Raw genomic sequence first — 25,501 nt, forward strand, 5'->3', positions numbered from 1 at the left:
TAGGCTGACTGGTTTAATAGGAGTCTTGGCTTTCGTCTACATATTGTTTATATTTTCTTAGGTAAGATATAGGGAGGGGGAGTCATTGGGGGACCTGGACAATATCATAGCTGGAGAAATATGGAAATGGGTGGTGAAAGTAATTGGTTAGTTGAAAAATAGGAATCCACCCCCATGCTTCATACTGCCCCTTGTTACTTACTTGGAGCTCCAAAACCTGGGTTCTAACCCAGTTCTGCCACTGAAATGCTCTGTGACTTTAAGCAAATCACTTTCCCTCTCTGTGTCTCAGTTCCTGCCTCTATAAAGTGAAGCTAACAAACCCTGACCTGCTTACCACAAAGGTATGTTATGAAGACCAGACGAGTGTAGTGTATATGTAAGGATGTATTGGGTTGGCCAACAAGTTCGTTCGGGTTTTTCCATAAGACATTATGGAAAAACCCGAACGAACTTGTTGGCCAACCCAATATAAATTGTGACTGGGGGCAAGGGAGGGAAAGACAAACTAACATGGTTTAAACACCTCTAATGCATTAGACACTGTAAAAGGCACTTGCACATGCATTTCTCATTCAACTCTCACAGTATAAGGTGAATAGTATTTTCTACTTTTCACAGATTAAGGACCTGAGACTCAGAGAGGTGAAGGGATTTACACAAGCTTCACACAGATATTTATTAAGGAATGGAGGTAGATTTGAAATATAAGGCTTCTAGGTGCCAAGGTTTGTATATTTTCCCACTGTACCTTGGTGCTTGAATACATGATGGGAGATAACTGAATATAACTATTAGACAGTGGGGCCCTGAGAGAGATTGCAAAAGGCCAGGGTAGAAAAACTGGTGTCATGTCAACCTGGCCAGTTCCTTGACAACTGTAGGCTCAGATATATGATGTATGACTGACTGGCTCAAAAGATTAACATTATCACAGTTGTCCCTCCATCCACCAGTGTTCCTAGCTTGCTGTTCCTCTGACACTAGCCCTACTGAACAACAGTACTCCAAGGGATAATTCCTTTTGGGGGTGGTCCCCAATTTCTGGTCTTTCTACCCTACCTTTCCAGCTCACCTCAGTAGAGTTAAAGGCTGGGTACTTCAAAGGGTACAGTGAGCTCCAGTCTGTCTCCAGAGCTTTCAGCTGTGTTCCCCCTCAAGGTCTCAGCTCCAGTATAGGAAGCAGAGCTGGAAAACTTTCGCAGGTCCAGCTCTGTGCATTCGATGGGAGTGTGGACCCAGTGGGAGTGACTCTCTGAGGCACAGGAGGCCAAGGTAAAAGACTCCTGTGTGGGGAAGCCACGAGTCGAGCTGCAGTCGTCATCCAGGATGGGGTTAAGTGCCTGGGTCTCAAAGATGCTTTCACTCAGTGGGGACTCAGGACTGGTCTCCTGGCCAGGTGGCATGGGGAAGAGAGATTCCTCCTCCGCTGCCTCGTCAGCCTCATACTGCAGCGAACCTCCTGAAACTTGAAGCAGAAAGCCACTGGGTCACCCAAAGATAGGGGCTCCTCTCAGCGGGGCACCTGGTCCTGAGCACAAAATCAGGAAAGATCTGGGAACTAGTGCTCCCCCTCCCATCCCTGGGGACCAGAGCACCTAGCACCAGGCTGAGGTGACACAGCTGAGAAACATATTTACATTGGGGTATCAGATTGAGGCTACCTGGTGGTGGATCAGGGAAAATTGTCAGTTTCTCCAGAGAAAGAGAAACCTTTGTGGGAAGCAGGATTTTAACAACCCCCACACCAGAAATGATCTTTATTCCCTGATGTTATGCTTGTGTATATGTTGTGTTATATGGCAAAAGGCACTTTGCAGGTGGAATTAAGATTATGGACCTTAAAATAGGTAGATTATCCTGGATTACCCAGGTGGGTCCAATGTAATCACATGTGTCCTTAAAAGGGGAAGAGGGAGGCAGAAGAGTCAGAGAGAGTATCAGATATGTGAAAGGAAAAGGACTTGACCACCACTGCTAGTTTTGAAAATGGAAATGGGTCATAAGTCAAAGAGTGGGTGGTGTCTAGAAACTGGGAATGGTCCTCAGCAGACAGTCAGCAAGGAAATGGAACCTCAACCTTATAACTGCAAGGAACTGAATTCTTCCACCTTTCTGAATGATCAAGGAAATGGATTCACCTCTTGAGCTTCCAGAAAGGAATGCAGCCTTGGCAACACCTTGATTTCAGCCTAGTGAGACTCTGAGTCGAGATCCAGCCAAGCTTACAAAGCTTCTGATCTATGGCAATGGTGAGATAATAAATGGGTGTTGTTTTAAGCCATTAAATTTGTCGTAATTTGTTCTGGCAGTGATAGAAAATTAAAACACCTTTCATGCATATGTCTGATTCAGCATCAGGTTACAAACTGAGAGCCTATGGGATGTGTGTTGGTTTGACCCCTGTATTGTGGTTGTGGTAGTTTTTAATTATAACTCAATGCCATAACTTAAAACTATTTCATATAAAAATCCAGAGTTTTGGCTTCTCTTGAAAATTCAGAAGATCTTGAAACATTGAATATTCCTACATGGTAACAAACAGCTGAAGCTGAGTCGTAGATTCCTCTTTAGACAGGGGATGAACTATTCAGTTTGCCACAGTCTCTACTCCTCTCTCATTAGAGAGATCCTTATATTGGATCCAATTCACATATTAATCTCCCTTATACAACCCTAGTATGCATGTAAGTTAGTGACTCCTGATAAACACCTCCTGATAAATGAGAAAATGTCTAATCTTATTTCCCCTGTGGAGACCCTGAGGGAGCTGCCTGCCCTCGTATCCCCAGAAAAGGGTACTGCATTATTATCTTGAGGACAGAGGAGGAGCAGAGAAGTGTTACCCATTTCTCTTCTCCTGAGGCAGGAGGAGGGAGACAGGCAGCTCTCAGATGTTGCCTCATCTTCTTCTTTCCGGGCCCTGGGGCCCAAATGCTTCATTGCCCATGTTTCATGCCCATGCCCAGGGACTGGGCAACAGCTCTTATCTGAGAAACTGGCCTCCAAAGTCAGAGACAGGATGATCCACCCTGAGCCACAATGTTCCAGGAGACACCAGAGAGTAGAGGAGAGAGAATTAGAGTTTGAGAAGGGTCATAAAGGGATAACAGTGTTGCCCTTGTGCCCTGCATCCCCTGAAATTCTAGAGTCACCTCCACTTCAGTGAGAGGTAGAGCCAAACATATCTTCTAGGCTTTTTGAAGATCATCTGGCAGACCCTAGATCCAAAGTGACCAAGGTAGGCCTATATAAGCAGGATCTTTCCACACAAACAGAGAGGTTGAAAAAAGTTCTGTTGCTTTGGGCCCAGTATCCAGTGGGCTGAGGAGGCGTCCTTAGCACCTGTGTATCTAGTAGAATGTATCCTCCTCTTTCCTTACTAAATCAACTCCGCTTACTAGGCTGGGTTCCTATTTTGGTGTTTCTGCCTAGCTCTCAGCTCCCTTGATGGCACTGAAGCTGCACTGAACCTCAGTACTCTTGACCAAAGATCTAAACCCTTCTCTGGTCTTGGCCAGCCACCATCCCACCTCCCCTATATCTGCCCTCAGTGACCTGGAATTCCTGTCTCACATTCTTGGCTAATGGCTGGACTTGTGCTGAAAATAGATCATGATGTTACTCCTGATTTTAAATATGACCTTCCATCTAAAATTTCATATGGCCATCTCCTATGGGCTGGGCCAGACCTCTGGTTATCATTATTGTCTGAGGAAAAATGTCTAAGTTTGCCAATTCCTCTGGACATTGGGCTCTCAGTTACCCACATTTGGTATATTACTATACTGATAACCATTGCCTGAGACCTCACCCACTTTTATTATAGTCATGTCTCATTCCAGCCAGCCTTCCTCCTTTCCTGACATGCTCCAGAATCTATACCTATTAGTAGATATAACTAATTGGAAAAGAACTTAGAAATCAACTCCATCTCTCATTTTAAAGATTAAGGAGAAAGAGGCCCAAAGAAGCTAGATGACTTGTCTAAAGTTACTACAGTGATTTAGAGGTAGATTGGACTAGGACTTCAGATGCCTTTCCCAAGGGTTTTCCCATAATGTTGTAGCCCTTTATGAATCACCACACCTTAATGAACCAGGTCCTATAAACTCACAGGGTCAGCCTCAATCATCTCTGAAGTCCTGTGCATTCTATTGCCACCCCCAGATATTTCAGCACTGTAGGGAAGGTCCATTAACTCTCAACCCCAGGAAATTCCTCTCTTCTGCTAGTTAGAACCTTGTTCCTGATTCATGTAATACGTGAAGCAGCTACCCTTACCACGCTGGCAATTTCTGTTGAAGAACTGCTTGCAGTAGAGGAAGAAGAGCCCCAGGAAGGCCAGGGTAAACACCATGAGCAGACTGCTCACCAGTGCAACAAGTGTGACCTCCTGAGGGGATACTGTGGATACATCTGCCTTCACTAAGCTCAACTGGAAGGCACCTGTGAGGCAAGAAAGTGGGGGAGGTCAGTCACTGTAGGTAGTCAATAGTCACCCTGACACTGGGCCTGGACTTCCTCAGGCCAGCACCCTCTCCCCAGGGTCTTCCTTAACTAGGGCTGCTAATCTGGTTCTACTTATTTGTAGAGCAGGGAAAAGTATAAAGAACAAAGTGGAGGAACCAGCATATACTGCTGGTATGGTATAAATTAGTATAGTTATTTGATGATGCACATATCCTGTGGTCTTTCCGTGTCACATTCAGTTATATAACCTAGGCAAATAGAAACAAACTAAAATGTTCATCAGTAGGGCACAGGATAAATAAATCATGATATAATTCTATGATGTAATATTATTATATAGCATTTAAAATAAAAGACCTGTATGGATCAATATAAATAATCCAGAGAGGAAAAGCAAATTGGAGAAAGAGAGTATATAACTTGATATCATTTATATAAAACATTATAAAATATAAAAAATAGCATATAGAATATATTGCTTATGAATATATATATATATATATATCAAAAAAGAATACAAGTAACAAAACATGGGTGGAGAGTATGGCAGAGTCATAGTGCTCACCAGTTATCCACATGCTTCTCTGCATTTCCCATACACCCTTGTAGTAAGGCCATAAGAGTACTTCTGGCCAATGGACTGTGAGTGGAAGTAATGTGTGTCACTTGCAGACTGAAGTAGTTAAAAGCCAGTATGTCTCCTCTATCTCTTACCCTGTCCCATCAACCTGGAAGCCACATGGTTTGATGGTATAGTTACAAGATAGAGTAAGATCTTTGCATATGAAAAATAAACTTTTATTGCATGAAATCACTGAGATTTGGGGGTTTGTTACTGTAGCATAGCCTACCAACAAGATACACACAATTTCATGATAGTGGTTGCCTCTGGGGAGGTAAGGAGAGAATGGAACTCAGAAAGGATCAAAACACAAATTCCACTAAACCTGTGGAATCTTCATTTAAAAAAAAAATCTGAAGCAAATATGCAAAATTTTAAGATTTATTAATTATTGATGCTGTGTAACTGAGCATTTTTATTTTTATATTTTTCTGCATTTAAAATATTTCTACATATTTGAAATACTTCATGTTTTAAAAAGATATCAATAAATTAAAAAAATAAGTGAGTAGACATATAGTTGGTAGATAGACAAAAATGATAGACAGATAAATGGATAGTGATATGGGCACAGACTAGATCCTAGTACTTCATTCAGCCTTTTACTAGTCCTAAGCATTAGGGACTCCTATAAACTTCAAATAAATAATCCACAAGTGTACAAATGTTATAATCTACAAAATGCTTTCTAACCTCTTATTTCACTAGAACTAGGCAGCATCCCATAAGGTATGAAGAACAATGATTTTCATGACTTACATTTTTTTCAGATGAGGGAAATGAGGTTCAATGAGATTCAATGATTTATAGAAGGTTACACAGATAATATATTGCAAAACTATTACTCAAATCTAACCAATTCCCTTGCCAATCTACCCTATAGAAAGTAGTATGAGGAGGTAGGGGAAGTCTTTACTATGCTGTCTTGCTGTCACCCAATGGATTGGGGAAGAAAGGGGAGAAGAGAACTGGATACACACACTGAACCTCAGAGGTGGGGGTCTGCTTCGTGCACGGGATACACTCTTGATCCTGCAGGCCTCCAATACGTGTCTTTTGGTAGAACCTGTAGTCAGAGCAATAAGAAATGGCAAGGTGATCAAACAAGCAATGTACTTGGATTGGTCCTTCTTGAACCATAGGCAGCTTCTAAGAGTCTTGTCCTCCAGGAAGCCATCACTCACTCTGACCCCTCGTGAGTTCTCTGCCTCTATGTCTGATTCTGACTCAGAGTCCCAGACGCTCCACCTCTTCCCCCATTCACCAAACCCTATAACCAAAAGGGGAACTAGTCTCACAAGAGAAGGAAACACTGCTTTGACACCAACTGCTTCCTAATCTCTTTTAGGTCTACAGTAAGATTTACCTTGAAACTTGGGCCTGAGCTAAGCATGCCAGCATGATAAACCAGCTGTTTAGTACTCATCTGTAATTGACTGTGTGCTAAGTACTTTATAGGGGGATCTTGAAAAAATACTGCTTCTCCCTCATGGGAGCTTAAACTCATCATGATATGGACAGTTAGAATACTTCAACTAGGCCCTGAGAGGTAAGGATGAGGGAGACCTCCAAGGGCTAGAGAATGCCCAGAAGAGCTTGGCCTTATATAGCAGGCTCACCTGGGCAGACAGTCCCCACAGACGGCATTAGAGGTAGCTGTACAGTTCTCCTTCTGGATACGATTGATGACAGCACAGGTGATGCAAGTCTGACATCTATGGTGGCCCCAGCTGCTTTTGTATCTGCGGGGAGGGCAGGCTGTGCAGTATGCATCTCCACCTTCTCCATAACCACAATCCTTCAGTAAAATGGGAGTCACTAACATTACTCTACAGAAACTTGGAGAGAGGATTAGCTATGGGACAAGTGGACATTGTACGGAGTAGCATTTTACAAACTGCAAGTTGCAACCCATTACTGAGTCATGACATCAATTTACAGTCAGCATAGGTTAGGTTATGCTATTGTAAAAAAGTAGACTCCAAACCTCAGTGTCTTAAAAGAACAAAAATTTATTTCTCACTCACACTATTTTGCTTACCAGAGATTTCCTGGGGGCTCTGTTTTACATTATACTTACTGGGTTACCCAGAGTGATGGAGGCTTCATCTTTGTGCTACCACGATTGGAGCATCAGAGAAAAGAGAATATTGTGATCTGTGCACTGGCTCTTAAAATCTTCCCCCAGAAATAACTCATTTCATTTTGCTCACGTCCTTTACCACACACATCACCTGATCATTAGTAACTACAAAAGTAAAAGAAAGTATAATTCTATAATGTGCCAGAGCTGGGGAGCTGGAAATATTTGACAATGAATGCTAATCACTACCTATCTTAGTATTGTTTTGTAGAACTTTTACAGATGAAATATGTAAGTATGTGTTGGGTTGTGATGAAAAATTTATTTCTTACATTTTACTGAACTATAGTTGACTCACAACATTATATTAGTTTCAGGAGTACAACACAGTGATTCAATATTTTTATAGATTACACATCATACAAAGTTAATATATTATTGACTGTAATCCCTGTGATGTACATTACATCTCTGTGATGTATTCATTTTATAACTGGTAGTTTGTACCTCTTAATTCCCTTCACCTATTGGGCTGTCCAAAAAGTTCGTTCGGGTTTTTCTGCAGGATGTTAGGAAAAACCTGAACGAACGTTTTGGCCAATCCAATATTTTGCTCCTACCCCTACCCTCCTCACCTCTGCCAACCACTAGTTTGTTCTCTGTATCTGTGAGCCTGTTTCTGTTTGGTTATATTTGTTTATTTGCTTTTCAGATTCCACATATAAGTGAAAACATACAGTATTTGTTTTTCCCTGTCTGATTTCACCTATTACTCCACCCCTCTCCTCTCTGGCAACTACTAGTTTGGTCTCTACATCTGTGATTGTCTCTGTTTTGTTACATTTATTTGTTTGTTTTGTATTTTTAGATTCCACATATAAGTGAAGACATACTGTATTTGTCTTTCTCTCTGACTTATTTCACTTAGCATAATACCATCTAGATCCATCCATGTTGTTGTAAATGACAAGATTTCATTATTGTTTATGGCTGAGTAATATTTCATTGTGTATATATATATACATATATATATGTGTGTGTATATATATATATATATATATATATACCACATCTTCTTTATCCATTCATCTGTTGATGGACACTTAGGTTGCTTCTACATCTTGGCTATTATAAATAATGCTTCAATGAACACTGGGATGCATATATCTTTTTGAATTAGTGTTTTCATTTTCTTCAGATAAATACCCAAGAGTGGAATTGCTGGATCAAATGGTAGTTATATTTTTAATTTTTTAAAGAACCTTTATATTGTTTTCCATAATGGTTGTACCAATTTATATTCCTACCAACAGTGCATGAGGGTTCCCTTTTCTCCACATCCTTTCCAACATTTGTTATTTCTTGTCTTTTTGATGATAGCCATTCTGACAGGTGTGAGGTGATACCTCATTGTGATTTTGATTTGCATTTCCCTGATGATTAGTGATGTTGAACATCTTTTCATGTGTCTGTTGGCCATCTATATGTTTTCTTTGGAAAAATGTCTATTCTGGTCCTCTGCCCATTTTTAATTGGGTTCTTTGTGTTTTTTTGATGTTGACTGTTATGAGTTATTTGTATATTTTGGATATTAACCTCTTAGTGGATATTTCATTTGCAAATATAGTCTCCTATTCAGTAAGTTGCCTTTTTGTTTTATCGATGTGCTTTGCTGTGCAAGTTACAGACAATATCACAGAAATACAAATAATCATGAGAATACTATGAACAATTATATGCCAACAAATTGGACAACCTAGAAAAAATGGATACATTTCTAGAAATATACAATCTTTTAAGATTGAATCTTACTCTTGGAAATGCTCAAACATATTTGAATGAAGATGGTATAGAGGAAAGATGAGTGATCCAGCTGGATATTGTCTCAGGTCTGGTATTGACTCAGTGTGATCTGGCTAGCCCCTCTCCATTTCCAAGCATCAGAGTCCCAAACATCTGAGGATATTAAAATAAATGGTCTCTAAATATTCTTCCAGCTCTGGCATTCTAACTTAGGAACAAGGCTCCTGCCTGTTATATCATAGCTCTTTGTCAAAGACACAACTCTACTTAACAAGGGATATTAGTTATTTGTTTGTTGTGGAAGAAGTTGGCTGGTTGTTCACTAAACTCATTCACCTTTCTTCCTGGGAATACCACTTGTAAACATTTTCTAACCCCACACAAGTCTGTAGGGCCATGTGCCTAATTTCTAGCCAATGGAATATGGATAAAATGATGTATGCGTCTCTCAGGCCTAGCTCAACAAAATACTGTCTTTTTTCTTTATACTTATTTTATAATTAAAATATCCTTAATTTTCTTTGTGCTTTGATCTTCTGGCACACAGGGACACCCAGAGAGATGTTGGAATCAATATATTAAAATCAACAGAGGACATCAGGGATATGGAGGAGGCAGCAGCTCTGAGCTTTCATTTCCTCACAGAAGTGTAGCAACACAAACAGAAACTGTCAGAATCAATGTTGTCAGAACTCTGGGAAACAGTCAAACATTTACAACAATGAAGCAAATGCTGAACCAAGAAAAAGGCATCTTGAAAATGATAGGAAAGCTTTGTGCCATTTTTACTTGCCCTTACTGCACCCCTCTCCCCAGCAACAGTCCTAAAGTGAAGGCAGTCTTAAAGTAGCAGCAGCCTGTGTTCCTAGTGTGAAACCCTCACCCCTAGTTCCAGAGTAAGCTAAGCAAAACTTATTCAAAAATTATTGTGTATGTCTATTTTAACCTGTTATCTGAAGGACAGATACAAGGTGCTCATCTCTGTTTCACTCAATTCAGAATGCAGGCTGGAAAATGGGTGGGCATTTGTTAAAAAATTTTGCAAAGCAAACTAATAAACCAGAGGTGCCTGGGACAAGAAATTATGGGTGGAGACATATAATAGACTGCTTAAGTCTGGAGCAAAAGCTGGAGAAGATTCTTTGGGAAATTAGGACATTCAAAAGCACCAATATATATGGGGGCAGTTTAGAAAGGCCCATGTATGTCCAGGGCAAGACACATGACTAGAAAAATATGGAGAAGACCCAAAGCTTACACACCGACTGATACATAGGCTAAATGCCAGTTTGGCTAAGTGTTGAAGTAGTGCTTCAGCACAGAGCCAATGTTCAAAGACTGGGAGAGATATGTGGGTTTTTTGGTTGCTACTGCTGTTGTTTACTTTTAACTGCTGGCACTCAAGGAAATTCCTGTCAAAATATTAGCTGAACAAGATCCATACAGACTTCAGTGATCACATATGACAAAGAATACAGTCTTTGCACAAATAGTTTGGTTAAAACACCTAAACAAATGGACTACTACAGCCATCATCAAATAAAGTAACAACAACAGAAAACAGCTAAATATGGGGAAGGGGGAGAATCTGATTTCCAGTTACCACATTATAATTAAAACTGTTTTCAACAACAACAACAACAACAAAAACACAAGGCATAAAAAGAAACAGGAATGTATGGCCCACTTAAAGTAACAAATAAAATTGACAAACTGTTCCTGAGGAAGTCCAGACATCAGACCTACTAGACAAAGACTAAAAAGTACTGTCTTAAATATGTTCAAAGAAAAACATAGACAAAGAACTAAAGAATATAAAGAATATAAGAAAATAAATGTATGAAAAAAATGGGAATATCAAAAAAGAAAAATTGTAAAAAGGAACCAAACAGAAATACTAGAATTGAAAAGTAAAATAACTGAAATTTAAAATTCACTAGAAGAGTTCAACAGCAGATCTGAACAGGTAGAAGAACAAATGATGAAACTTGAAACATGACAGTTGAAATTATTAAGGCTGAGGAGCAGAAACTTAAAAAGAATGAAGTAAGTAAACAAAACCTAAGAGACACCATTAAGTGGACCAATATACACATTATGGGAGTCCCAGAAGTAAGAGAGAGAGAAAGATAAAGAAGCAGAAAGAATATTTGAATAAATAATGGCTGAAATTTCTCAAAGTTGACAAAAGACATGAATAACACATCCACGATGCTCAACAAACTTTGAGTTGGAAAAACTCAAAAAGACCCATATGAGACATAAACAAGATGTGGATAACCAAAGACAAAATGAAAATCTTGAAGCAGAAGGAGAGAAACAATCTGTCAAGTACAAGGGATCCTCAATAAGATTCAAAGTTGATTTCTCTTCAGAACCTGGAAGCTGGAAGGCAATAAGATAACATATTTAAGTGTCAAAAGAAATAAACTATTAACCAAGAATTTTATACCCAGCAAAAAATCCTTCAAAAATGAGGGAGAAATTAAAATATTCCTAGATAAATAAAAGAAGCTAAAGGAGTTTGATATTACTAGACTTGTACTTCAATAAATGCTAAAGGGAGTTCTTCAGGTTAAAATGAAAGGACCCTAGATAGTAACTCAAAGCCATAAAAAGAAGTCAATATCTCTGGTAAAGGTAAATACATGGGCAAATACAGAAGGCAGCATTATTGAATATTTGGTTTGGGACTCTGTCTTTTATTTCCTATATTATTTAAAAGAAAAAATAATAAAATAGTAACAACAATAATAATAAATCTATGTTATTGAACATACAGTGATTAAGATAAAAACAAAAGTGACAAAAATAACATAAAGAAAGGTGATATCAAACTGTGTAAGTGTAGAGTTTTTGTATGTTATTGAAATTAACTTGGTATTAATTCAAAATATATTGTTAAAATTTAGTATGTAATATATAAAATAGATAATTGATAAGGACCTACTGTATAGCACAGGGAACTCTACTCAATACTCTGTAATGGCCTATGTGGGAAAAGAATCTAAAAAAGAGTGGATATATGTATATGTATAACTGATTCATCTTGCTGTACACCTGAAACTAACACAACATTGTAAATCAACTATACTCCAATAAATTTTTTTAAATAAATAAAATTTAGTATGTTAAAGGGAATCCACATGGTAATCACAAAGAAAATACATTTAAAAAACCCACACACAAAAGAAATTATAAGGGAATTAAAACTTTTCACTGCAAAAAAATCAACTAGCACAAAAATGGCAATGAGGAAGAAAATGATAAACAAAAATGGCATAAGAAATACATAAAACAAATAATAAAATGTCAGAAGTACTCTCTTATCAGTACTAATCTTTATGTATATGGATTAAACTCTCCAAAGGTACAGATTGATGGATTGGATAAAAAGAACATAATCCACTTATATACTATATGAAGAGATTCATTTAGATCCAAAGACACAAATGGGTTGAAAGTAAAAGAAAGGAAACATATTCCATGCAAACAGTACTGAGAAGAGAATTGGGATGTCTATACAGATATCAGACAAAATAGACTTTAAGTTAAAACTTTTACAAGAGAAAGGGAAGGACATTATATATTTATAAATGGTCAATACATCAAGAAGATATAACAACTTTGAACATACATACACCAAATAACAAATCCCCCCAAATCTATGCAGCACTGACAAAATTTAAGTGAGTAATGGTGGTTCTACAAAAATAGTTGGAGACTTGAATACCAACTTCAATAACAGATTGGATATCGAGACAGAATATCAATAACAATGTAGAGGGCTTTAACAACACTATAAAACAACTAGACATAACTGACATTTATAGAACACTACACCTAACAAAAGAAGAATATACATTCTTCTCCATTGCACATGAAACATTCTGTAAGTTAGACCACATATGTTAGGTTATGAAACAAGTTTCAATGAATTTTAAAAGACTGAAATCATACAAAGTGTCTTTTCTGATCACAAGACAATGATGATATAAATCAATAACAGAAAGAAAATTGGAAAATACACAAACATGTGGAATTAAATACCACATTCTTAAAAAACTAGTGGGTCAAAGAAAAAATCTTAAGTGAAACTGTAAATTACTTAAAGCTGAATGAAAATAAAAACACCACATACCAAAATGTATGAGATACAGCAAGGCAGTAGTAGTCTGAGGAAAATTTATACCTGTAAATGCCTATATTAAAAAAGAAAAGAGATTTCAAATAAATAATCTAAATTTATACCATGAGGAACTAGAAAAAAATAACAAAGTAAGCCCAAAGCTAGCAGAAGGAAGTAAATAATAGATTAGAGTGGAGATAAACAGAGTAGAAAAACAATAGAATCAATGAAAAGTAGATTCTTTGAAAAGATGAACAAAATTGGCAATTCTTCAGCTATACTGACAAAGAAAAAAGAGAGAAGATGAAGATGACTAAAATCAGAAATGAAAGTGGGGGATTCCTGACAGAATGGCAGAGTAGGAGGACCTGAGCCCACCTCTTCTCACAAAAACACCAAAATCACAACTACCTGTTGAACAACCATTGACAAAAAAGGACTGGAAACTACCAAAAAACATATTTTACATCCAAAGACAAAGAAGAAGTCACAATGAGATGATAGGATCCTGTACCCGCCAGGTGGGCAACCAACAAACTTTAAAATAATTATATTGCAGAGGTTCTCCCACAGGAGTGAGAGTTCTGAGCCCCACATCAGGCTCCTTAGTCTGCTGGTCTGGTATCAGGAGGAGGAGCCCCCAGAGCATTTGTCTTTGAAGGCCAGTGGGGCTTGATGGCAGGAAATCCACAAGACTTGGGTAAATAGAAGGAATATTCTTAGAGGACACACACAAGGTTTGTACAAACTGGGACCTAGGGGGAAAAGCAGTGACTTCATAGCAGCCTGGGTCAGACCTACCTGCTGGTCCTGGAGGGTCTCCTGGGGAGGGGGGCGGCTGTGGCTCACTTCAGGGACAAGGACACTGGTGGCAGAGGTACTAGGGAGTACTCATTGGTTTGAGCTGTCTGAGGCTGCCATTTTGACACCAAGACTTGGTCCCACACAATAGCCCTTAGGCTCCGGTGCTAGGATGCCTAAGGCCAAACAACAAACAGGATGGGAACACAGCACCAACCATCAGAAGACAGACTGCTTAAAGTTTTCCTAAGAACACAGCCGCCTTTAAACATACCCCTTGACACAGCCCTGTCAGCCAGAGGGACACGACCCAGCTCTACCCACCAGTGGGCAGGCACCAGTCCCTCTCACAAGGAAGCCTGCACAAGCCTCTTAGACCAGCTTCACCCAACAGGGGGCAGACACCAGAAACAAGAGGAACTACAATCCTGCAGCCTGTGGGATCACAAACACCAAAAGTTAGGCAAAATGAGATAGCAGAGGAGTATGTTCCAGATGAAGAAACAAGATAAAACCCCAGAACAACTAAGTGAAGTGGAGATAGGCAATCTACCCAACAAAGAGTTCAGAGTAATGACTGTAAAGATGATCCAAGAAGGTATGAAAAGAATGGATGCACAGAGCGAGAAATTACAAGAAGTTTTTAACAAAAAGTTAGAAAATACAAAGAATAACCAAACAGAGTTGAAGAATAAAATAGTGAAAATGAAAAATACACGAGAAGGAACCAATAGCAGAATAAATGAGGCAGAAGAATGGATAAGTGAGCTGAAGAAAGAATGGTGGAAATTACTGCCGAAGAACAGAATAAAGAAAAAAGAATGAAAAGAAGTGAGGACAATCTCAGAGACCTCTGAGACACACCAACATTCACATTATAGGGGTCCCAGAAAGAGAAGAGAGAGATAAAAGGCATGAGAAAATATTTGAAGACATAATAACTGAACAATTCCCTAACAGGGGAAAGGAAACAATCACCCAAGTCCAGGAATCACAGAGAGTCTCATACATGAAAAACCCAAGGAGAAACACACTGAAACACACAATAATAAAATTGACAAAAATCACAGACAAAGAGAAAATATTAAAAGCAACAAGGGAGAAGCAAAAAATAACATACAAGTAAATCCCGATAAGGTTATCAGTTGAGTTTTCACCAGAAACTCTGCAGGCCAGAAAGGAGTAGCACTATACTGTATATTTAAAGTGATGAAAGGGAAAAACCTACAACCAAGAATACTCTACACACCAAGGCTCTCATTCAGATTTGAGGGAGAAATCAAAAACTTTACAGACAAGCGAAGGCTAAGAGAATTCAACACCACCAAACGAGCTTTACAACGAATGCTGAAGGAGCTTCTATAGGCAGAAAATAAAAGGCCACAACTAGAAACAAGAAAATTATGAAATGGGAAAGCTCAATGGTAAATGTAAACATACAGCAAAGGTAGTAAATCATCCACACACAAACATATTGTCAAAACCAGCAATGATGAGAAGAGGAGAATACAAATGTAGGATATTGGAAATACATTTGAAATTAATAGACCAGCAACTTACAACAATCTTGTATATATATAGGGTGCATGCCAACACTTCATGGGAACCACAAAATAAAAATCTGCAATAGATATACAAAAAAAGAGAAAAAGGAATCCAAAGAGAACTCTAAAGATACACATCAAATACCTAGAGGACAGAACAAAAGTGGAAGGAAAGAAAAAAGACCTAAAAAACAAATCCAAAAAATTAACAAAATAGCATTAATACATAAATATCAGTGAGTATGTTAAATGTAAAAGGATTAAATGCTACAAGCAAAAGACATAGACTGGTTGAATGGATTCAAAAACAAGACCTATATATATGCTGTCTACAAGAGACCCACTTCAAATCTAGGGACACATACAGAAAGTGAGGGGATAGAAAAAGGTATTCTATGCCAATGGAAATCAAAAGAAAGTTGGAGTAGCAATACTTACATCAGAAAAAATATATTTAAAAATAAAGACTGTTACAAGAGACAAAGAAGGACACTACATAATGATCAAGGTATCAATCCATTTCTAATTCTATTGATTTGAGTCTTCTCCGTTTTTTTCTTGATGAGTCTGGCTAATGGTTTATCAATTTTGTTTATCTTCTCAAAGAACCAGCTTTTAGTTTTATTGATCGTTGCTATTGTTTCCTTCATTTCTTTTTCATTTATTTCTGATCTGATCTTTATGATTTCTTTCCTTCTGCTAACTTTGGGGTTTTTTTGTTCTTCTTTCTCTAATTGCTTTAGGTGTAAGGTTAGGTGGTTTATTTGAGATGTTTCTTGTTTCTTGAGGTACGATTATATTGCTATAAGCTTCCCACTTAGAACTGCTGGAGAGGGTGTGGACAAAAGGGAACCCTCTTGCACTGTTGGTGGGAATGTAAATTGATACAGCCACTATGGAGAACAGTAATGGAGGTTCCTTAAAAAACTAAAAATAGAACTACCATATGACCCAGCAATCTCATTACTGGGCATATACCCTGAGAAAACCATAATTCAAAAAGAGTCATGTACCACAATGTTCACTGCAGCTCTATTTACAATAGCCAGGACATGGAAGCAACCCAAGTGTCCATTGACAGATGAATGGATAAAGAAGGTGTGGCACATACATACAATGGAATATTACTCAGCCATAAAAAGAAACAAAATGGAGTTATTTGTAGTGAGGTGGTTGGACCTAGGGTCTGTCATACAGAGTGAAGTAAGTCAGAAAGAGAAAAAGAAATCCCGTATGCTAAAGCATATATATGGACTTAAGAAAAAGTGTTTATGAAGAACCTAGGGGCAGGACAGGAATTAAGACGCAGCTGTAGAGAATGGACTTGAGGACATGGGGAGGGGGAAGAGTAAGCTGGGACAAAGTGAGAGAGTGGCATGGACTTATATATACTACCAAATGTAAAATAGATAGCTAGTGGGAAGCAGCTGCATAGCACAGGGAGATCAGCACGGTGCTTTGTGACCACCTAGATGGGTGGGATAGGGAGGGTGGGAGGAAGATGCAAGAGGGAGGAGATATGGGGATACATGTATATGTATAGCTGATTTACTATGTTATAAAGCAGAAACTAACACACCATTGTAAAGCAATTATACTCCAATAAAGATGTTAAAAATAAAATAAAATTATTTTAAAAAGGTATCAATCCAAGAAGAAGATATAACAATTGTAAATATATATGCACCCAACATTGGAGCACCCGTATATATAAAGTGTATGCTAACAGCCATAAAAGGAGAAATAGTAACACAATAATAGTGGGGGACTTTAACACCCCAATTACATCAGTGAGCATCCAGACAGAAAATCAATAAGGAAACACAGGCTTTAAATGACACATTAGACTAGATGGACTTAACTGATATTTATAGGGCATTCCAACAAAAAGTAGCAGAACACACATTCTTCTCAAGTGCACATGGAATATTTTCCAGGATAGATAGCATGCTGGGCCATAAAGGAAGCCTCAATATAAATTTCAGAAAACTGAAATCATATCAAGCATATTTTCCAACCACAATGCTGTGAAGTTAGAAATCAACTACAAGAAAAAAAATTGTAAAAAAAAAAAATGGAGGCTAAACAACATAGTACTAAACAATGTTTCACTGAAGAAATCAACAAGCAAAACAAAAAGTACCTAGAGTCAAATGAAAACGATAACATGACGATCCAAAAATTATGGGATGCAGCATATGCAGTGCTAAGAGGGAAGTTTACAGCAATGCAATCTTACCTCAGGAAACAACTAAAATCACAAATAAACAACCTAAACTTACACCTAAAGCAACTAGAGAAAGAAGAACAAACAAACCCCAAAGATAGCAGAAGGACAGAAATAATGATCAGACCAGTAATAAATGCAAAAGACTAAAAAAACAATAGAAAAAGGTCAATGAAGATAAAAGCTCGTTCTTTGAAAGATAAGCAAAATTGATAAACCTTTAACCAGACACATCAAGATAAAAAGGGAGAGGGCCCAAGTCAATGAAATTAGAAATGAAAAAGAAGTTAAAACTGATGCCACAGAAATACAAAAGATCATAAGAGACTACTATAAGCAACTATATGCCAAAAAATGGACAACCAAGAGGAAATGGACAAATTCTTAGAAGGGTACAATCTCCCAAGACTGAACCAGGAAGAAAAACAAAATATGAACAGACCAATCATGAGTACTGAAATTGAAAGTGTGATCAAAGAAACACCCAGCAAACAAAAGTCCAGGACCAGATGACTTCACAGGTGAATTCTATCAAACATTTAGAGAAGAGTTAACAACTATCCTTCTAACACCTATCCTTCTGAAACTCTTCCAAAAAATTGCAGAGGCAGGAACACTTCAGAATTCATTCTATGAAGTCACCATCACCCTGATACCAAAACCAGACAAAGATATCACAAAAAAAAGAAAATTACAGGCCAATGTCACTGATGAATATAGAGACAAAAATCCTCAACAAAATACTAGCAACAAAATCAAAGAATATATTAAAAAAATCATACATACATGATCAAGTGGGATTTATCCCAGGGATGTAAGGAGTTTTCAATATCCACAAATCAATCCGTGTGATACATCACATTAACAAATTGAGGAATAAAACCATATGATCATCTCAATAGATGCAGAAAAAGCTTTTGATAAAATTCAACATGTACTTATGATAAAAGCTCTCCAGAAGGTGGGCATAGAGGGAACCTAGCTTGACATAATGAAGGCCATATATGACAACCCCACAGCTAACATCATACTCAACAGTGAAAAGCTGAAATAATTTTCTCTAAGATCAGGAACAAGACAAGGATGTCCACTCTCAATACTTTTATTCAACATAGTTTTGGAAATCCTAGCTATGGAAATCAGAGAAGAAAAAGAAATAAAAGGAATCCAAAATGGAAAAGAAGAAGTAAAACTGTCAATGTCTGAAGATGACATGACACTATACATAGAAAGTCCTAAAGATGCCACCAGAAAACTATTACAGGTCACCAATGAATTTGGTAAAGTTACAGGATACAAAATTAATATGCAGAAATTTGTTGCATCCCTATATGCTAACAAAGAAAGATCAGAAAGAGAAATAAAGGAAACAATAACATTTACCATTGCATCAAAAAGAATAAAATACCTAGCAATAAATCTACCTAAGGAGACAAAAGACCTGTTCTTTGAAAATTATAAGACGGTGATGAAAGAAATCAAAGATGACACAAACACATGGAAAGATATACCATGTTCTTGGATTGGAAGAATAAATACTGTCAAAATGACTATATTACCCAAGGTGATCTACAGATTCAATGCAATCCCTATCAAATTGCCAATGGCATTTTTTTTTTCAGATCTAGAACCAAAATCTTAAAATTTGTATGGAAACACAAAAGTCCCTGAATAGTCAAAGCAATCTTGAGAAAGAAAAACGGAGCTGGAGGAGTCAAGTTCTCTGACTTCAGACTATGCTATAAAGCTACAGTAATCAAAAACGTATGGTACTGGCACAAAGACAGACTTATAGATTAATGGAACAGGATAGAAAGCTTAGAAATAAACCCATGCACGTGTGGTCAATTAATCTATGACAAATGAGGCAAAAATATACAATGGAGAAAAGACAGTCTCTTCAATAAATGGTGCTGGGAAAACTGGCCTACTACATGTAAAAAAATAGAATTAGAACCTTCTCTTACACCATACACAAAAATAAACTCAAAATGGATTAAGGACCTAAATGTAAGATCAGATACTATAAAACTTAGAGGAAAACATAAGCAGAACACAGTTTGACATAAATTGTAGCAATATCTTTTTAGATCCACATCCTAGAGTAATAAAATAGAAACAAATATAAACAAATGGGACCTAATTAAACATAAAAGCTTTTGCACAGCAATGGAAACTATAAACAAAAAGAAAAGGCAACCCACAGAATGGGAGAAAATATTTGCAAATGATGCAGTGGACAAGGGATTATCTCCAAAATATACAAATAGCTCAGTATCAAAAAAAACCAAGCAACCCAATCAAAATAGACATTTCTCCAAAGAAGACATACAGATGGCCATAAAGCACATTAGCTCAATATCACTATTTATTACAGAATTGCAAGTCAAAACTACAATGAGGTATCACCTCACACCAGTCAGAATGTCAAAACTGCAATGAGGTATCACCTCACACCAGTCAGAATGGCCATCATCAAAAAATTTACAAACAATAAATGCTGGAGAGGATGTGGAGAAAAGGGAACCTTCCTACAGTATTGGTGGATATGTAAATTGGTACAGAACACTATGGAGAGCAGTATGGAGGTTCTTTAAAAAAACTAAAAATACAGCTAACATATGATCCAGCAATCCCAATACCGGGCATATATCTGGAGAAAACCATACTTTGGAAAGATACTTTCACCCCAATATTCACTGCAGCACTATTTACAATTGCCAAGACATGGAAGCAGCCTAAATGTCCACTGACGGATGAAAGTATAAAGAAGATATGGTACATATATATAATGAAATATTACTCAGCCATAAAAAGATTTGCAGCAACATGGATGGACCTAGAAATTATCATACTAAGTGAAGTAAATCAGACAGAGAAAGACAAATATCATATGATATCATTTATATGTGGAATATAAAAAATGATATAAATGAACTTATTCACAAAACAGAAAGAGACTCACAGACTTAGAAAACATACTTATGGTTACCAAAGGGGAATGGTGGGTGGAGGGATAAATTAGGAGGTTGGGATTAACAGATACACACTAGTATTTATAAAATAGATAATCAACAAGGACCTACTGTATAGCACAAGGAACTCTACTCAGTAATCTGTAATAACCTATTTGGGAAAATTATCTTAAAAAGAATAGATATATGTATATGTATAACTGAACCACTTTGCTGTACACATGAAACTAACACAACATTGTAAATCAACTATACTCCAATATAAAATAAATATTAATAAAAAAGAAATGAATGTGGGGATATTACTAACAACTTTACAGAAATCAAATAAAATTATAAAAGAATGTTTGAACAATTATATAGCAACAAATTAGATAATCTAGATGAAATGGATAAATTCCTATAAATCCACAAATTACCTAAGCTGAGTCAAGAAGAAATAGACAATATCAAGAGACTTATACCAAGTAAAGAGATTGAATCAGTAATCATAAATCTCTCAATGAAGAAAAATCCAGGAAGAGATGGTTTCTCTGGTGAATTCTAACAAACCTTAAAATAATTACTCCTAATCTTTTCAAAATTTACCAAAAAAAAATTTAATTTAATACCTAACTCATGTTATGAGGTCAGCAATAACCTGATTAAAAATACATCACAAGAAAAGAAAATTACACACCAATATCCCTCATGTATATTCATGTAAAAGTCTTCAACAAAATACGAGCATAATGAATCCTATAGCATATTAAAATGATTTTACACCAAGAGGAGTTTATCATAAGAATGAAAGGATGATTTAACATAAGAAAATCAATGTTAATATAGCTCACTAATAGAATAAAGGGGAAAAAAACACATGCTCATCTCAATTGTCAAAGAAAACTAGGAATAAAAGTGAACTTCCTCGACATGGTAAAAAACACATATGAAAAATCCACAGCTAACATCATACTCAATGGTAAAAGACTGACACCTTTCCCCCTATGATTAGAAACAAAAAAAGCATGGCCACTTTTACCACTGCAATTCAACATCTTACTGGAAATCCTAGCCAGAGCTATTACAGAAGGCAAAGAAATAAAATGGATACAAATTGGAAATAAAGAAGTAAAACTAGGGACTTCCCTGGCAGATCAGTAGTTAAGACTCTGCACTTCCAATACAGCGGGTGCGGGTTTGATCCCTGGTTGGGGAACTAAGATCGTACATGCTGCGAAGCATGGCCAAAAAAATAAATAAGTAAAACTATATTCATAGATAACATATTCCTATGTAGAAAATATCCTAATTACTCCACATGAAAGCTAGTAGAGGAAATAAATTTTTATGGGCTGAATTATCTCCCACCCCTAAATCATATGTTGAAGCCATAACTCTTGGTACCTCAGAAAGTGGCTGTATTTCAGAGATGGGACCTTTACAAAGATAATTAAATTAAAATGGGATAGTTAGGGTGGGTCCTAATCCAATATGACTAGTATCCTTACAAGAAGAAGAGATTAGGACATAGAGAAAGGGGAAGACCAGACACGTGCTTAGACATGCATAGAGAGACAACCATGTGAACACACAGCAAGAAGGCAGACATATGCAAGCCAGAGAGGGCCTCAGAAGAAACAAAAGTCAGTCTACACCTTGATCTCAGTATTCTAACCTCAAGAACTTTTAGAAAGTAAAATTTCACTGCATATATATATATATACATATAGTTATAGTTACAGTTATAGTTATAGCTGTAGTTATAGTTATAGCAGCCCTAGCAAAGTAATACATATACAGCAGCCCTAACAAAGTAATACATATACAAAGTCAGAAAAGTTGCAGGATACAAGGTAAACACACAAAAGTCTGGTGTGTTTCCATATACCAGCAAGAAACAATCCAAAAAGGAGATTAAAAAGCAATTATATTTCATAATACCTAAATGCATAAAATATCTGGAAATAAATTTAACTGAAGAGGGGAGTGTCCAAAATGGTAGAATAGGAAGAATCTGAGCTTATCTTCTGCCATGGGCACATCAATATTACAATTATTTACAGAGCAACTATAGATGAGAAAGGCTGGAAGATTAGAAGAAAAGATCTTCAACAGCTAAAGATAAAGAAGGAACCACAACAAACAGGTAGGAGGGGCTGAAATGGGTATTGTCAAGACCCATACCCCAAAGTGGGTGACCCACAAGCAGGAGGATGATTACAATTGCAGAGGTTCTCCCCAAGGAGTGAGGGGACAGAGCCCAACGTTCGGGTCTCCAGCCTGGGGGTCCTAAACTGGGAACATGTGTCCCCAGAACGTTTGGCTTTGAAGGCCAGCAGGGCTTAATTTCAGGAGAGCCAGAGGGTTGTGAAAAATAAAGACACCACTCTTAAAGGGTGCACACAAAATCTTACACACTCCAGGACCCAGGGCAGAAGCAGTAATTTGATAGGAGCCTGGGTCAGACCCACCTGCTGGTCTTGGATAGTTTCCTGGAGAGACCCGAGGCAACTGGAGCTCACCCTGGGGATATAAACACTAGTTGCAGTAATTTTTTGTGAGCTGCTTCTACCATGAAGATGCTGGTGCTGGTAAGTGCCATTTTGAATCCTCCTTCTAGCTTATTAGTGCAGGGAGCCAGCCCTGCCTGTCAGGCTGTCAGCACCAGTATTGAGACACCTACAGCCAAGCAACTAGCCACCAGGGAGAGACACAGACCCACTGATGAGTAGGATGGCTGCCTTAAGATCCCTTGAGCCCACAGAAAACCTGAAACCCAACTCAGTCCACCAGAGGGCCTAGGACTCTGGTCTGCACACCAGTGCACCAGCATTAGACCTGGGAACCCAAGGGCCTTGCAGCCAGAGATGCTGGAATCTGGCTATGTCCACCACTGGACCGGCATTAGCTCTGAGATCAGCTTCACCCACCAGTTGACAGAAACCAGTCCCAGGACCCACTGAGTCCCAGTCCTGCCCACCAGCAATCTGAAACACCAACACTAGGATCCCTAGTGTCCTACAGCCAGAGAACCGGTGCCCAGCTCCACCGCCATTGAGCTGGCACTAGCCCTGAGAACTCCTGTGCCTCAGCCCTGCCCACCAGAAGGCCAACACCAGCTCTGGGATGGCTGGGCCCTGTAGCCAGAGTACTCAGGACACAGTTCTGTCCACCAGTGGGCCAGCACTAGCCCCAGGACATGAGTTCATCCACCAGTGGGTGGGCAACTGCCCAGAGATACCTTGGACCCTTAGCCAGGTGACCCATGATGTAGATCCACTCACCAGTGGGCCAGCACCAGCTTTCAGACACCCCAGACGCAACACCCAGTTATGTCAGGATCTGGCCTGGCCTGGCAGCAGAACAACAATAGATCTTGAACACTGGCCCTGCAGTCCACCCAACGCAGAACCTGACTCCACCCACCAGGGGGCCAGCACTAGCCCTGGGAAAACAGGGGGCTCTGCAGCCAGCTACCTGGTGACCTGGCCCTACCCATCAGTGGCAGGCAGCCTCTTCACAAGGAAGGGCCTAGCCACCAACTGGAATGGGGGTGAGACACACCCACCAGACCACCCACAGTAGTCATCTTGCCACTACAGAAGGACCCACACAACCCACATGGGGGACAACCCTAGCCCTGATAACCAGAAAGGAGTGCAATGCTGGGGTGCATAGGACATTTCCCACAAAAGGTCACTTCTCCAACATAACCAACCTACCAAATACATAGAAATGAAAAGAAAAAATTGGGCAAAATGAATATGTTCCAAATGAAGGAACAAGATAAAACTACAGAAGAACTAAGTGAAGTGGACATAGACAATCTACCCAATAAAGAGTTTGAGGTAATGTTCATAAAATGCTCAAAGAACTCAGGAGAAGATGGTATAAACAGAGTGAGAAGTTAAAAAGTTTTTAACAGAGAGTTAGAAAATATAAAGAACAACAAAGGAGATGAAAAATGAAACAACCTAAGTGAAAAATACAATAGAAGGGGTGAACAGTAGATTACATGACACAGAAGAACAGATCAGTGATCTGGAAGACAAAGTAGTGGAAATCACTGAAGCTGAACAGAAAAAAGAAAAAAAAGAATTAAGAAAAAAAAAAAGGAGACAAGCTTGAGCTCGAGATGGTGGAGTAGAAGGACGTGGGCTCACCCCTTCTTACAGAAAAAACAAAATCACAACTAAATGCTGAACAACCAATGACAGAAAAACACTGAAACCTATCAAAAAAGATTCCCTACAGCCAAAGACAAAGAAAAAGCCAAAATGAGACAGTATGAGGGGTGCAATCGTGATAAGATCAAACCCCATACCTGCCAGGAGGGCAACCCATGGACTGGAGAGCAATTGTACCACAGAGGCCCTCCCAAAGGAGTGAAGGTCATGAGCCCCATGTCAGGCTTCCCAGCCAGGGGTCCAGCATTGGGAGGAGAAGCCCCCAGAGAATCTGACTTTAAAGCCAGCAGTGTTTGATCACAGGAAATCCATGGGACTGGGGGAAACAGAGACCCACTCTTGGAGGGTGCACACAAGGTCCCATGTGCATCAGAACCCAGGGGAAAAAAGCAGTAACCTCATAAGAAACTGGGCCAGACCTACCTGCTAGCATTAGAGGGTCTCCTGCAGAGGTGGGGGGTGGCTGTGGCTCACTGTGGGGACAAAGGAAATGGCAGCAGCGGTTCTAGGAAGTACTCATTGGTGTGAGCTCTCCCAGAGGCTGCCATTAGTCCCACCCAACAGCCTGTTGGCTCCAGTCCTGGGACGCCTCAGGCCAAACAACCAACAAGGTGGGAAGACAGCCACATCCATCAGCATAAGCTGCTTAAAGTTTTTCTGAGCATGGCCCTGCCC

The 25,501-nt window shown here is 38.6% G+C and overlaps 1 protein-coding gene across 1 annotated transcript in view; it reads right to left on the reverse strand.

Annotated features, from left to right (window-relative positions):
- Window positions 1-1,085: 1,085 nt before the first annotated feature.
- EDA2R (ectodysplasin A2 receptor) overlaps window positions 1,086-25,501 on the reverse strand; it is a 141,685-nt gene continuing 117,269 nt past the window's right edge. Inside the window, exons 3-6 of the mRNA XM_061178821.1 lie at window positions 6,715-6,893; window positions 6,076-6,161; window positions 4,285-4,449; window positions 1,086-1,468 (exon numbers count right to left, since the gene is read on the reverse strand). Of these exons, the coding sequence (XP_061034804.1) occupies window positions 1,086-1,468; window positions 4,285-4,449; window positions 6,076-6,161; window positions 6,715-6,893 (813 nt within the window). The remainder of the gene's footprint in view (window positions 1,469-4,284; window positions 4,450-6,075; window positions 6,162-6,714; window positions 6,894-25,501) is intronic.

This window comes from Eubalaena glacialis, chromosome X, assembly GCF_028564815.1.
Source record: "Eubalaena glacialis isolate mEubGla1 chromosome X, mEubGla1.1.hap2.+ XY, whole genome shotgun sequence".
NCBI lineage: Eukaryota > Metazoa > Chordata > Mammalia > Artiodactyla > Balaenidae > Eubalaena > Eubalaena glacialis.